The sequence below is a fragment of the Thamnophis elegans genome, chromosome 16 (genome assembly GCF_009769535.1).
Source record: "Thamnophis elegans isolate rThaEle1 chromosome 16, rThaEle1.pri, whole genome shotgun sequence".
NCBI lineage: Eukaryota > Metazoa > Chordata > Lepidosauria > Squamata > Colubridae > Thamnophis > Thamnophis elegans.
The window spans coordinates 34007333-34020170 of record NC_045556.1 but is presented as its reverse complement, the minus strand read 5'-3'; the positions used below and the strand labels follow the sequence as shown (position 1 = coordinate 34020170).

The window sequence follows — 12838 nt, the reverse complement described above, 5'->3', positions numbered from 1 at the left end:
CAACAGCGTTCTCCCGAAGGAAGGCGCTCCTTAACGGCGAGGGGCTCTGGAACCTCCCGCCTCGCTCGAAGGCTTTGCACGGCCCATCCCTGGAACCACCCACCCACCCACCCAGCTTCTCCCCGCTCACCTGTGTGAATGTAGGTGTGTTTCTTCATGTCCGACTTCTGGTGAAAACGTTTCCCGCAGTATTGGCAGGGATACGGACGAGTGTCGGAGTGGATCAGCAGGTGGGTAGACAAGGTGGAGGAACGTTTGAAGGTCTTCCCACACATTTTGCACTCGAAGCTTTTCTCCTGGGGGAATCAGGACAGCATTGAGGGGTTTGGGTTGAGGAAGGGATTATAGCAGGAGACCCCTTCCGCCCACCCACCGTCAGAGGGAAGAATCCAACAGTGGCAGAGGTGGTAGGCAAACTCCCTCCCTCCTAGCACTGATGATGTTACCTAGTTGGGTCATGAAACATCTGCAAGAAAACCACCCAGCTCAGAGAACACAAAGGACCCCACAGTCCTCCTTGTCCTCCATTTCCTTCCCACTTCTCTTTCGCTCCTTCATTTCTCCCCAATCCCCCTTCCCTTCTAGCGTTGATGATGTTACCTAGCTGGGTAATGAAATGTCTACAAGAAAACAGCTAAGCTCAGAGAGCACCAAGGAGCCCACAGTCCTCCTCCTCTCTGTAAACCACACTCCCTTCTAGCTCTGATGATGTTACCTAGCTGTGTCATGAAACGTCTGCAAGAAAACCACCCAGCTCAGAGAACACAAAGGACCCGACAGTCCTCCTCGTCCTCCATTTCCTTCCCACTTCTCTTTCGCTCCTTCATTTCTCCCCAATCCCCCTTCCCTTCTAGCGTTGATGATGTTACCTAGCTGGGTAATGAAACGTCTGCAAGAAAACCACCCAGCTCAGAGAGCACCAAGGGTCCTTCATTTTACCCCCAAGCTACAAATATTCTCCTTTTTTGGTAAGCCTTATAAACCCAATTATAGATAGATGTTTTAATGGCTGTATTTATTCCAGAAGGCAGGCGAGCAGGATCTGGGCACAAGCCAGAGTTTCCTCTGCTCTCCCGCTTCCAAGACTGACCTGGGAGTGGATGTTGGTGTGCTGCTCCAAAGAGACCGCGTGCCCGAACGTTTTCCCACAAACGCTGCATGCAAAAGGCCGGGTGCCGCTGTGGGATCTTCGAACGTGGACCTCCAGCCCATGCGGGGTAGAGAATATCTAGGAAGCGAAAGGTGCACAGGGGGTAAAACTCATATTTATGACAGTCGCAGTGTTGTCGTCGTCCCCTCCCCGCCTCCCCGGCTTCGTGTGATCACCTTTTACGGCTTTCTGAGAAGCAAAAATCCATTTTTATTTTGCTTCTCAGAAGCAAAGGATTAATATTTTCAATTTGGCGATTCTAGTACTTCTTAGTGGAATTTCTCTTGATTAAGTTTAAATGAGGAGGTTTTAAAGATTTGTTTACAGATATGAGAATAAGACATGGGAAAATGAGCTTTAGAGAAAATGGTAAGATATTGTGTAAATTACAGGAATTATCTTCTCTACTCACCCGTCTTATTGGTATCCTTATTATGATTATTATTATTACTCTGTTGCTTTGCATGTACACTTGAGAGCTTTCGTATTGGAGACAAACTTCTTGTTTACACTCAGAGCTTTTGCACCGGAGACAAACTCCTTGTTTATGCTGAGAGCTTTTGCCCCAAAGCCCCCCCCCCCCCCCCCAGGACAACCTCAAGCTGAGAACCACTCTTCTGTCCCGACCTCCAAGCAACTCACTTTGTTGCATATGACACAGTGGTAGGTCTCCAATTCGGGCGAGAACGGCATGCTGTAATCGAGAGGTAGGTCGGACGCGGGGAGGATCGGGGTGCCATACAGATGAATGGAGCGCTCCAGCATGGTGGAAGTCATTGATCGGTAGCCAAGCGGAGGGCGGAAGGCACTCCAGGCGAAACTGGGGCTGTAGAAAGCGGAAGCGTTCTCCTCTTGAGGTTTGAAAGCTGGGATGGACACCTCTGAGACAACAGGAAAGGAGCATTAGAAAACATCAAAGGGGTTTCTAAGCATCAGTTCTAAGACTGAGCAGAGAGGGGGGGGGGACTCTATTGATCAAGCCATGCCCTTTGTCAGGGCCTAGGATGGGAGCCTTCGGTGTTGCCAAGCCTGGAACAGCCTTTGGGTAGAGTTGAACTCCCTGCAGAATGTGACTCGGCCATTCATCTTTTTCTCTGGACAAATCTAACCTTTTTCTGTGAGGTGCTTGTGGCTTTTCTCGCAGGCTTTTCATTACCAAACTAGGCAAAGGTGAAATTCAGCAGGTTCTGGAGAAGCGGTAGTGGAAATTTTGAGTAGTTTGGAGAACCGGCAAATACCACCTCTGGTTGGCCCCAGAGTGGGGAGGGAATGGGGATTTTGCAGTATCCTCCCTTCAGGAGTGGGGAGGGAATGGGGATTTTGCAGTATCCTTCCCCTGCAGTGGGGAGGGAATGGAGAGTTTGCAGTATCCTTCCCCTAGAGTGTGGAGGGAATGGGGATTTTGCAGTATCCTTCCCCTGCAGTGGGGAGGGAATGGAGAGTTTGCAGTATCCTTCCCCTGGAGTGGGGAGGGAATGGAGATTTTGCAGTATCCTTTCCCTGGAGTGTGGAGGAAATGGGAATTTTACAGTATCCTTCCCCTGGAGTGTGGAGGGAATGGGGATTTTGCAGTATCCTTCCCCTGGAGTGGGGAGGGAATGGAGACTTTGCAGTATCTTTCCCCAGGAGTGTGGAGGGAATGGAGAGTTTGCAATATCCTTCCCCTGGAGTGGGCAGAGAATGGAGATTTTGCAGAATCCTTCCCCTGCCACACTCACCAAGCCACGCCCACAGAACCGGTAGTAAAAATTTGAATTTCACCACTGAAACTAGGTGATATCACCAGTGCCAGAAGGGAGTGGGGTTGGTCAGTGGGAAAGACTTTTATGAAAAGGGCTTCCCCCAAAAAATAAGAGAATCAAGCAACCATTTGACCCAGGATGATCATCTGCTTGGAGCAGGGGGGGAGGGGTTTGGACTAGAAGATCTCTGAGGTCCCTTCCAGCCTTAGGATTCTTTGTTCTACCCACTCTTCCTACCAACTCCTAATACGTGTGGGACATAGTGAGAAAGGGCCCTGGTGATGTTTGGTAATGAAATGTTTGCAAGAAAACTTCCAAGCTCAGAGATCCCCAAGGCTCCCGCAGTCCCCCTCCTCCTCCTCCTCCTCCTCCTATTTCTCTTTCCCCTGTCAAACCACACTCCCTTCTAGCACTGATGATGTTACCTAGTTTGGTAATGAAATGTCTGCAAGAAAACTTCCAAGCTCAGAGATCCCCAAGGCTCCCGCAGTCCCCCTCCTCTTCCTCCTTCTCTTCCTTCTCCTCCTTCTCCTCCTTCTCCTCCTCCTCCTATTTCTCTTTCCCCTGTCAAACCCCACTCCCTTCTAGCACTGATGATGTTACCTAGCTTGGTAACGAAACATCTGCAAGAAATCAATCAAGCTCAGAGAGCACCAAGGACCCCACAATCCCGCTCCCCCTCCTCCTCCTCCTCCTCCTCCTCCTCCTCCTCCTCCTCCACCACCACCACCACCACCTCCACCTCTCCATACTCTCCCCTCCCTTCTACGGTCGTACTGAGGATGTTTCCTAGTAGGGTCATGAAACAGAGCCTGTAGCTCAGCCCTGAGCTACAAATACTCTATTCTATCTATTGCGTTTTTCCTTTGGCTTCGTTGGTGTGCGTTACAAGGAATAATGTTGGTGTGCGTTGCAGTGAAGGCTGTCAACCCCAAACATTCCTTTTTGGGGTGTGAGGGGCTGCGTGAAAACCCAGCAAAGAATTGCTCACCTGGATTTGGTGCTCCCAGTGTTATTCTCTGAACAGGGAAATGTTCTTCCTCGTCCTTCTGGAGATGCAGTTCTTCTTCTGGAGAACAGGATGGTGGACTATCTGCCCGGAAGGCCTTGCTGCTTTCCGGGATGCTGTCATCAGAAATAGCTGTAATATCAAAAATGGTCCATGCATGAAGCCTTCAGATCAAGAACAGGTCCAGGTAATCACCAGGGAGTGATGGGGGCAGGACAAACATCCCCGTTGATTAAAGAGCCAAGGTGGCACAGTGGGTAGAGTGCAGTACTGCAGGCCACTTCAGCTGACTGCTATCTGCAGTTCGGCGGTTCAAATCTCACTGGCTCAGGGTTGACTCAGCCTTCCATCCCTCTGAGGTGGGTGAAATGAGGACCCGGATTGTTGGGGGCAATATGCTGACTCTGTAAACCGCTTAGAGAGGGCTGAAAGCCCTATGAAGCGGTATATAAGTCTAACTGCTATTAAAACTAGACAGCCAAACCTGCTAGACTAGTCTAAGATATCAAGTCTATAGGAAGACCAAAACTGCTCGGATTGAGATTGGCTCCCATTACAGCATCTCCCAAATCTGATTGTGCTGGACATCCTCCCCTTCTTATATAATAATATTATATAATTATATTATCTTATATAATATAATATTATATAAACCCTTGTGGATTAGGGAGGTGGTGTCTTTTTCAGCCATTTTCAAGTAAGGTGTTCTGGACTTAAAAAAGTGTTTTTGAACCCTTTTTTTGCCAGATGGTCTTATCCGACTTAAAAATCTGGTTGCAAATATTCTGTTTCCAATCCAACTGGGTGCCCGGGGCAGAGGAGAAGGAGGAGAGGAGGAGGAGGAGGAGGAGGAGGAGGAGGAGGAGGAGGAGGAGGAGGAGGAAAGAGAAGGAAAGGATGAAGGACAGAGGAGAGGAAAAGAAGATAGAAGAAGGGAAGGGAAGAGGGGAAAGGGGGGAGAGGAGGAAAGGAAAATAGAAAAAGGGAAGGGATGGGAAGAGAGAAGAGAATAGGGGAAAGAGGAGAGGAAAGGAAGATAGAAGAAGGAAAGGAAAGGAAGGAAGACAGAAGAAGGGAAAGGAAGAGAAAGGGGGAAAGGGGAAAGAGGAGAGGAGAGGGGAGGAAAGGAAGGTAAAAGAAGGGAAAGGAAAGGAAGAGAAGAGGGGAAAGAGGAGAGGGTAGAGGAAAGGAAGATAGAAGAAGGAAAAGAAAGGAAAAGAAAAGAAAAGAAAAGGAGAAGTAGAAGTAGAAATAGAAGACAATTTTATTAAATTGTGCTAAAATATCCCTAAGGAACAATTGTAGAGATAAGTGCATTTCTCACAAAAGCCGAGTTCCGTGGGTTAGTTGTGGCTTAAGAAAAGCGACGAACCCAACGAAATATTTTGGGACTGGGCTTCCTTTGCATTTGTTGAAGGACCAGCCAAAAGAGAGAAATTTGCACGAAAACCAGTAGAGTTGGGAAAGAAGAGGCTCCTTCTGGGTACGTCCAGCACCCTTTCCAGATTCCTGGGTGGTGAAATCTTGCAACCTACCGTCGGAGAAGGACGCTGAGGTCCCTGTATCCAACCTTGGCACCAGGATGCTGTCCTCCACTGCACGGTGATGGTAGGAGTGCACCTTCCTATTTTTCACTAAGAATGAGCGCGGCATCTTCCGTTCACCCCCGGATCAGAGATCCAAAAAAAGGAGGGTCTGTAAAAGAGAGAGCGGGAATGGATGAGAATTATCAACTGGTCTTCTCTCCCCCCCCTCTCTCTCCTTCTCTCTCTCTCCTTCTCTCTCTTTCTCTCTCCCACTCCTTCTCTCTCCTTCTCTCTCCTTTTTTCCTTCTCTCTCTCCTTCTCTCCCCCTCCTCTCTCCCTCTTCTTCTCTCTCTCCTTCTCTCTCTCTCCCTCTCTCTTTCTCTCTCCCGCTCCTTCTCCTTCTCTCTCTCTCGTTCCCTCTCCCTCTCTCCCGCTCCTTCTCTCCCCTTCTCTCTCTCTCCTTCTCTCTCTCCCTCTCCTCTCCCTCTCTCTACTTCTCTCTCCCTCTCCTTCTTTCTCTCCCTTTCTCTCTCCTTCCCTCTCTCTCTTTCTCTCTCCCGCTCCTTTTTTCTCCTTCTCTCTCTCTCCTTCTCTCTCTCCTTCTCTCTCTTTCTCTCTCCCACTCCTTCTCTCTCCTTCTCTCCCTCTCTTTCTCCTTCTCTCCCCCTCCTCTCTCCCTCTTCTTCTCTCTCTCCTTCTCTCTCTCTCTCCCTCTCTCTTTCTCTCTCCCGCTCCTTCTCCTCTCTCTCTCGTTCCCTCTCCCTCTCTCCTGCTCCTTCTCTCCCCTTCTCTCTCTCTCCTTCTCTCTCTCCCTCTCCTCTCCCTCTCTCTACTTCTCTCTCTCTCCCTCTCCTTCTTTCTCTGCCACTCTCTCTCTCCTTCCCTCTATCTCTTTCTCTCTCCCGCTCCTTCTCTCTCTCTCCTTCTCTCTCTCTCTCCCTCTCATGTTTTGATTTTAAAATATTGTTCAGAAGTCATTAGGAATAGAATAGAATAACAGAGTTGGAAGGGACCTTGGAGGTCTTCTAGTCCAACCCCCTGCTTAGGCAGGAAACCCCTACACCACTTCAGATAAATGGCTATCCAACATCTTCTTAAAAACTTCCAGTGTTGGAGAATCCACAACTTCTGGAGGCAAGTTGCTCCACTGATTAATTGTTCTGTCAGGAAATTTCTCCTCAGTTCTAAGTTGCTTCTGTCCTTAAATTAGTTTCCACCCATTGCTTCTTATTCTGTCCTCAGGTGCTTTGGAGAATAGTTTGACTCCCTCTTCTTTGAGGCAACCCCTGAGTTATTGGAACACTGCTATCTAGTCCTTCTTTTCCTCAAACTAGACCTACCCAGTTCCTGCAACCGTTCTTCATATGTTTTGGCCTCTAGTCCCCTAATCCTCTTTGTTGCTCTTCTCTGCACTCTTTCTAGAGTCTCCACATCTTTTCTACATCATGGCGACCAAAACTGAATGCCGTATTCCAAGTGTGGCCTTACCAAGGCCTTATAAAGTAGTATTAACCCTTCACGTGATCTTGATTCTCTCCCTCTGTTGAAGCAGCCTAGAACTGTGTTGGCTTCTTTGGCAGCTGCTGCACACGGCTGGCTCCTATTTAAATGGTTGTCCACTAGGACTCCAAGATCCCTCTCACAGTCACCACTATTGAGCCAAGTGCCACCTACACTGCCCCTGTGCATTTTGTTTTCCTTGCCTAAATGTAGAACCTTACTCTTTTCACCACTGAATTTCATTTTGTTAGATAAGCAAGGGGAAACCAGACTCATTTCACAACCTTAAGTTTGTGTCCCTAACTTAACAACTGCAGGGATTCGCTTAACAACGGTGGCCAGAAAGGGACAAAACTCTCTTAATAACTGTCTTGCTTAGCAGTGGAAATGTTGGCTCAGTTGTGGCCGTTGGTTGATTGAGGACTATCTATATTTCCTCTGAACGTTTGGCATAATCTATGCAAAACTATAATAAACTGGAAAGTCATAAACCGTTCGCTTATTTGCATGAATGTTTTGTGTTTTCTGTTCTAGTGACTCCGTGCAGAAATGACACAAATACAATTCTAGTGCCTGTTGTCAAAGGAAACACAGCCTCAATCTTGGCTTTTGGGGATATATATATATGTTTTTCTTCCCAGATTTGGTTAAAGGATGACGGCTACGAGAGAAAACAAAACCTAGCTTGTATGCCTTATTAAATCATGCTGGGGAAGGAAGCCACCACTGGGTAAGCTTGAAAACTCCGTGGCTAGTTACAGCCCACGAGGCCACGGAGAGTGAATGGCTGAACAAAGCCCTTCTTTGAACAAACCCTGGTGGAGGAAACCATGATTTAAAGATGCAACCTCAGCCAGATCTGAAAGTGAGGAGCAGCGTGGGAAGAAGAATATGCTGTCACCAAATTTTGATAAGTAGAAAATTATCATTGACAAGCGGTCACCCTCTGTCTGATAAGCAGTGAAATTAATTGAATTGAATTCCCACCCTTCTTTGGAAGAACAATTCCTGGCAAATAGATTGGGGGAAGAAATAGAGGGGGTGACGGATTTTATTTTCCTGGGCTCCCAAGATCACCGCAGATGGGGACTTAGCCAAGAAATTAGAAGACGCTTGCTCCTGGGCGATGGCAAATCTAGGCAGCATCCTAAAAAGCAGAGACATCACCCTTCCAACACAAGTGCGTCTAGTCAAGGCTGTGGTTTTCCCAGTTGCAACGGACGGCTGTGAAGGTTGGACCATAAGGAAGGCTGAGCGCCAAAGAATGGAGGCCTTTGAACTCTGGTGTTGGAGAAGACTCCTGCGAGTCCCTTGGACTGCAAGGCCATCCAACCAGTCAGTCCTAGAGGAGATCAACCCTGACTGCTCTTTAGAACTTGAAGATGGAACTCAAAGACTTTGGCCACCTAATGAGAAGGAAGAAGGACTCCCTGGAGAAGAGCCTCATGCTGGGAAGGATGGAGGGCAAAAGAAGAAGGGGATGGCAGAGAATGAGGTGACTGGATGGAGTCACCAAAGCAGTCGGCCTGCGCTTAAATGGACTCCAGGGGATGGTAGAGGACAGGAAGGCCTGGAGGAACGTTGTCCAGGGGGTCGCGATGGCTAGGACACAACTTTGCAACTAACAACAACCAATTCCAGCCTTCAATACTCAAAAATACTTAAGTAACTCTTTCAACCCAAGTCTCATTCCGGAGTGTTGGATGTAAACTCCAACCTCACGTCCTCAAGACACAAATGTTTTATCTCTCCTTTTCCATATGCTTATCTCTGCTTTTCCTCCCCTTCCCCAACAAACTTTAAAATTCACAGTCAGTTCTTGCATGCTTTTTTTTTTAATGAATCGTTTGCAAGAATACCACCAAGCTCAGAGAGCACCAAGGACCCCACAATCCTCCTCCACCTCCATTCCACATACCACACTCCCTTCTAGCACTGATAATGTTACCTAGTTTGGTAATGAAAGCTCAGCTGCTTGAAACAGTATTCTTATTAAGATTAAGATTGGGAGTAAGAACCATTTGGTCTAAATGCAATTTTATATTGAAAGACATAAAAGTTTTCGGTTGGTTATTCTCCTTGTTTTGTGCGTGCATGCAATGAAGCTACCCAAGTTTAAACCATGTTTAATTTAATTAAACAGTTAAGCAATGGGAACATCAGCACAAACATGGCAGCCTTAAAATCAAACAACCTCATTCTTGGTTTAAGGAGACAGTACTACTATAAGATAGGATGGCAAGAAATATTCTGGACCTGCAGCTGAAATTTAGGAAAATTGAAGATGTTGCATTGCAAAGCTGCAGAAATGGAAGGCAAGTTTGTAAAGATATAAATTCTGTGCAATTAAAACTTGAATTTCTGCAAAACTGCCTTCACGCAACACCAAGATATTACCAAATTATTGCATATAAACCCAGCATTGGTACAGTTTAGTACAAGATGTGAGTGCAGTTTGGTGCAAATAAGCTAATTTCATTTTAACTCAATGGTGTGTAAAGAAGTTTGTTTCCCTAACGCTGAATGTGGATTGCTCTTCTCCTTAACTCCTGTTTATTTATTTAGCGTGTGGTCTTAACTCCTTAACTCTTATACCAAATGTTATTAAAAATCTCTTAAAGCTGATACTTGTTAAAAACTCTCCCTCTTTCTTCATTCATTCATTTGTTATATTTTATTAGCCTGACTTGGTGTTTGCAATCGTTTTGACTTTCACTGCTGCATTTCGGGTTTCTTGCGGTAACAATGCCCTAAGATTAAAAAAACAAATTTTATTTTGCACTACCCAGTTTATTCCTAAATGAGTGCTTCAAGAATTTTTCATCCACCTTGGTGGTGTGACATGCAAAGAGTACAGAAACCCATAATAAAGAGATGCAAAAAACCTAAACTTAACCCCACCCAAAGTGGCAACATTTATCAGATTTCAACTGCCTTGCACAAACACGCATTAAAAGCAGCTTTCACGAACCTTTCTGTTATATATATTTAGGAGAAATCCGGGTAGATTTATGCATTTTCTTATTAAATTCACTTCTTTGGGTTCGTACTCATTAATGAGCCAAACATGCCCAGGATTCCATACTTTAGGCTAAATCATTAAAGCAAACAAAGAATCAAGAATAAAATTAATTAAACTTAAACCTAGGTTCTAGGATTAGTGTAACAGTTGGGCATAGCAAAATTAACTGCAATGGTTAGGCGTAGCAAATGTAACTGTAAGCCTCTTGGCATTAGTACATGCTTTTAAAAACAAACACACTATAAATGTAAATAAACTATAGATGTAAATCATAATAAATAAACTCCTAAAAGATTTCTCTCTCCCTCTCTGAGAAAAATTTAAACCAGAAATAATAATAATAATAATAATAATCTAAGGTGAAGCTATCAGATTTTGAGCTGCAGAAATCCGGGTATGCTATGGAAAACCTGACTCTTTAGCAATCTCTTAATAATTGCAATTTTTCTCAGTTCCTGGCCTAAGATACCAGATTTAAGGCTTTTTAAAAAAAAAATCCAAATTTATTTTTTAAAGCCAGGTTTCTTTGCTACATACGCTTCATATGCTTCCATCTTTTCAGCGATCAGCCAATATTAGCCAAGCTATCAACGGTAGAATATTCCTTCCTTCATTTGTTGCTTGAAAGCATTTTCCCATCTTCTGTTCCTTCCTCCCAAAGGTTCCCAAAGCAATTTACAAATTAATGAAAATTAATTTGCTTCCCATCTCCACCCAAACCAAGGACATGAATTTACGGAAGGACCCAAAGATATCCTACTTAGGACACAAGTTACCTTCCTAATTCTCAAGAGGGGTGACGTTTAACTTAACACAATCTTCTGGCAAGGGATGCTCACGGAACTTTTTAAAAGTTTAATTGGAGGGAGAGAAAGAAAAAAAAAAGGAAGGGAGAGATTTTGAGATTGTGAGAGAGAGAGAAAGAGAGAATGTGTGTGTGAGCATGTGAGAGAAAGTGAGAGAGAGAAAGTGTGTGAGAGTGAGAGAGAGAGAGGGACAGACAATGAAAAAAAGTGAGAGAGGAGAGGGAGGGAGAAAAGAGAGGGAGGGAGATATATTAAATAAGGAAAAATAAAAACCCCAATGCCTAATTGCACTAATTGCCCCTGCATTCTTAGCTCCTAATCGATCATCATTTGCAAGAAGAGGAAAATGCAGGAAAATTCAATATATATTTTTTCCGGCGAAGGGAAATCACCTGTTTGAAGGGCGGTTGTAGAAGTTTAGCCTTGAAAGTTGTCTCCCAGGGAGGAGTGTGATGGTTCAGGGCTCCCTTAAGCTGGCTTGTGTGTCTCCTGTTATCTACCAAGGGCTGATCCCTCTGTCTGTCTACTTCACCCTTGGCTGTTCTCCCTCTCCCCACCGGGCCCTGCATTCCCCTCCTTGATTTTTCAATCAGATTATTCGTGTCAAAATCTGGCCCCAGCCAATAAGAGAGCCAAACCCGGGAGAGCATTTGCTTATCAAAACAAGCCAGGCTTCGAACATTTTTGCATTGCTCAATTGCAGAAGCCCAGAAGTTGTCTTCTCGCTTTCCACAGATTATTTGAGTGCTCGGCTGTTTTGGTGGCGTGTTCTTTTGAGATTACCGATTTTTTTTTTTTCCTGGGGAAAAAAAACAAAAGAGGGGAAAATAATCATACCCACAAACTGCAAATGTTGGGAAAAGCCAACGTTGCAGGTCGCTTGCAAAGCGATGCTTCCTTGTTGATCTAGATGCATCAAGGAATAAAACTACTGCGTTTATTTATATGTAGAAATCATAGAATAAAAGAGCTGGAAGGGACCTTGGAGGTCTTCTAGTCCAACCCCCTGCTCAAGGAGGAGATCCTATACCAATTACAGATAATTCTGAAATACCTGTGTTGTTTCAAGTACACCTACCTGAAATATCCTATAACATTTCAGAGGGTTCATTTATATTTTCTGTGTCTCTAAACTGCCCGTTTCTCTTAAGGAGGGGCTCTTGTTAAAGGCCCATATAGGTAAACCTCAACTTATGACCACAAATGACCCCCCCAAATTGTCTGTTGTTAAGTGAGGCATTGGTTAAACGGATTTTGTCTCTTTTTACGATCTTTCTTGCTACAGTTGTTAAGCGAATCGCTGCACTTATTAAGTTAGTCACACAGTCGTTAAGTGAAATCTGGCTTCCTTGCAGTGGTGAGTTCTGGATCCCGTTCCAACCGGTAACGTTGGAACGGGCCCAGCGGCGTCCACATGGACGGGCGCAGCGCGCGCATGTGTCTTACCACCTCTGTGAGCCTTTGCGACGCTCCAGCTGCTCAGCGGAGCGTCGCGAAGGCGCTGAACGCGCCGTGTGCATGCGCAGAAGCGCTGTAGACTTAAAAAACCGGTAAGGAGCTCGGGCGGGCGGGTGGGCCCTCCGGAGCACCGTACCGAAACGGTATCCGGGCAGCCTCCGGTACGCCTGTACCGGGGCATACCGCCAGCAACCCACCACTGCATCCTTGTGGACCAGATGGTGGTGAAAATTCAAGACACTTGACCACTGTCATGCAGTGAACAATGGGAATTTAGAAAGCGACTTAAGACAAGTCCTCGCCTTTACGACCATAAGCTAACTGATAAGCGGCAAAATTGTGCAATTACCACAGGCCTATGTGCAGCCGTTATGAGTTCAAACATGGGTCATAAACAAGTTTGGGGAGGGCCATTGTAACTTCAGTCGGTTATTAATCGATTGTAAGTCAACGGAAATATTATCACTGATGGAATAAATTTTATGAATGGATAGAGACAAGAGGTAGAAATGAGAGGGAAAATAACTTTACGACTGTCAATAATTGTTAGTATGGAAAATAAAGATGTATAAAACTATGACTATAGTATGGGAAAAATTGTAAAAAGGCTAATGTAAGTGGAAAT

The 12838-nt window shown here is 45.5% G+C and overlaps 1 protein-coding gene across 1 annotated transcript in view; it reads right to left on the bottom strand.

Annotated features, from left to right (window-relative positions):
- The window catches only part of GFI1B (growth factor independent 1B transcriptional repressor), a 39026-nt gene extending 27661 nt beyond the window's left edge, over positions 1-11365 (bottom strand). The window contains exons 1-6 of the mRNA XM_032233227.1: positions 11148-11365; positions 5437-5596; positions 3884-4033; positions 1793-2031; positions 1091-1228; positions 112-296 (exon numbers count right to left, since the gene is read on the bottom strand). Coding sequence (XP_032089118.1) covers positions 112-296; positions 1091-1228; positions 1793-2031; positions 3884-4033; positions 5437-5554 — 830 coding nt within the window. The 5' untranslated portion in view covers positions 5555-5596; positions 11148-11365. The remainder of the gene's footprint in view (positions 1-111; positions 297-1090; positions 1229-1792; positions 2032-3883; positions 4034-5436; positions 5597-11147) is intronic.
- Positions 11366-12838: the final 1473 nt, after the last annotated feature.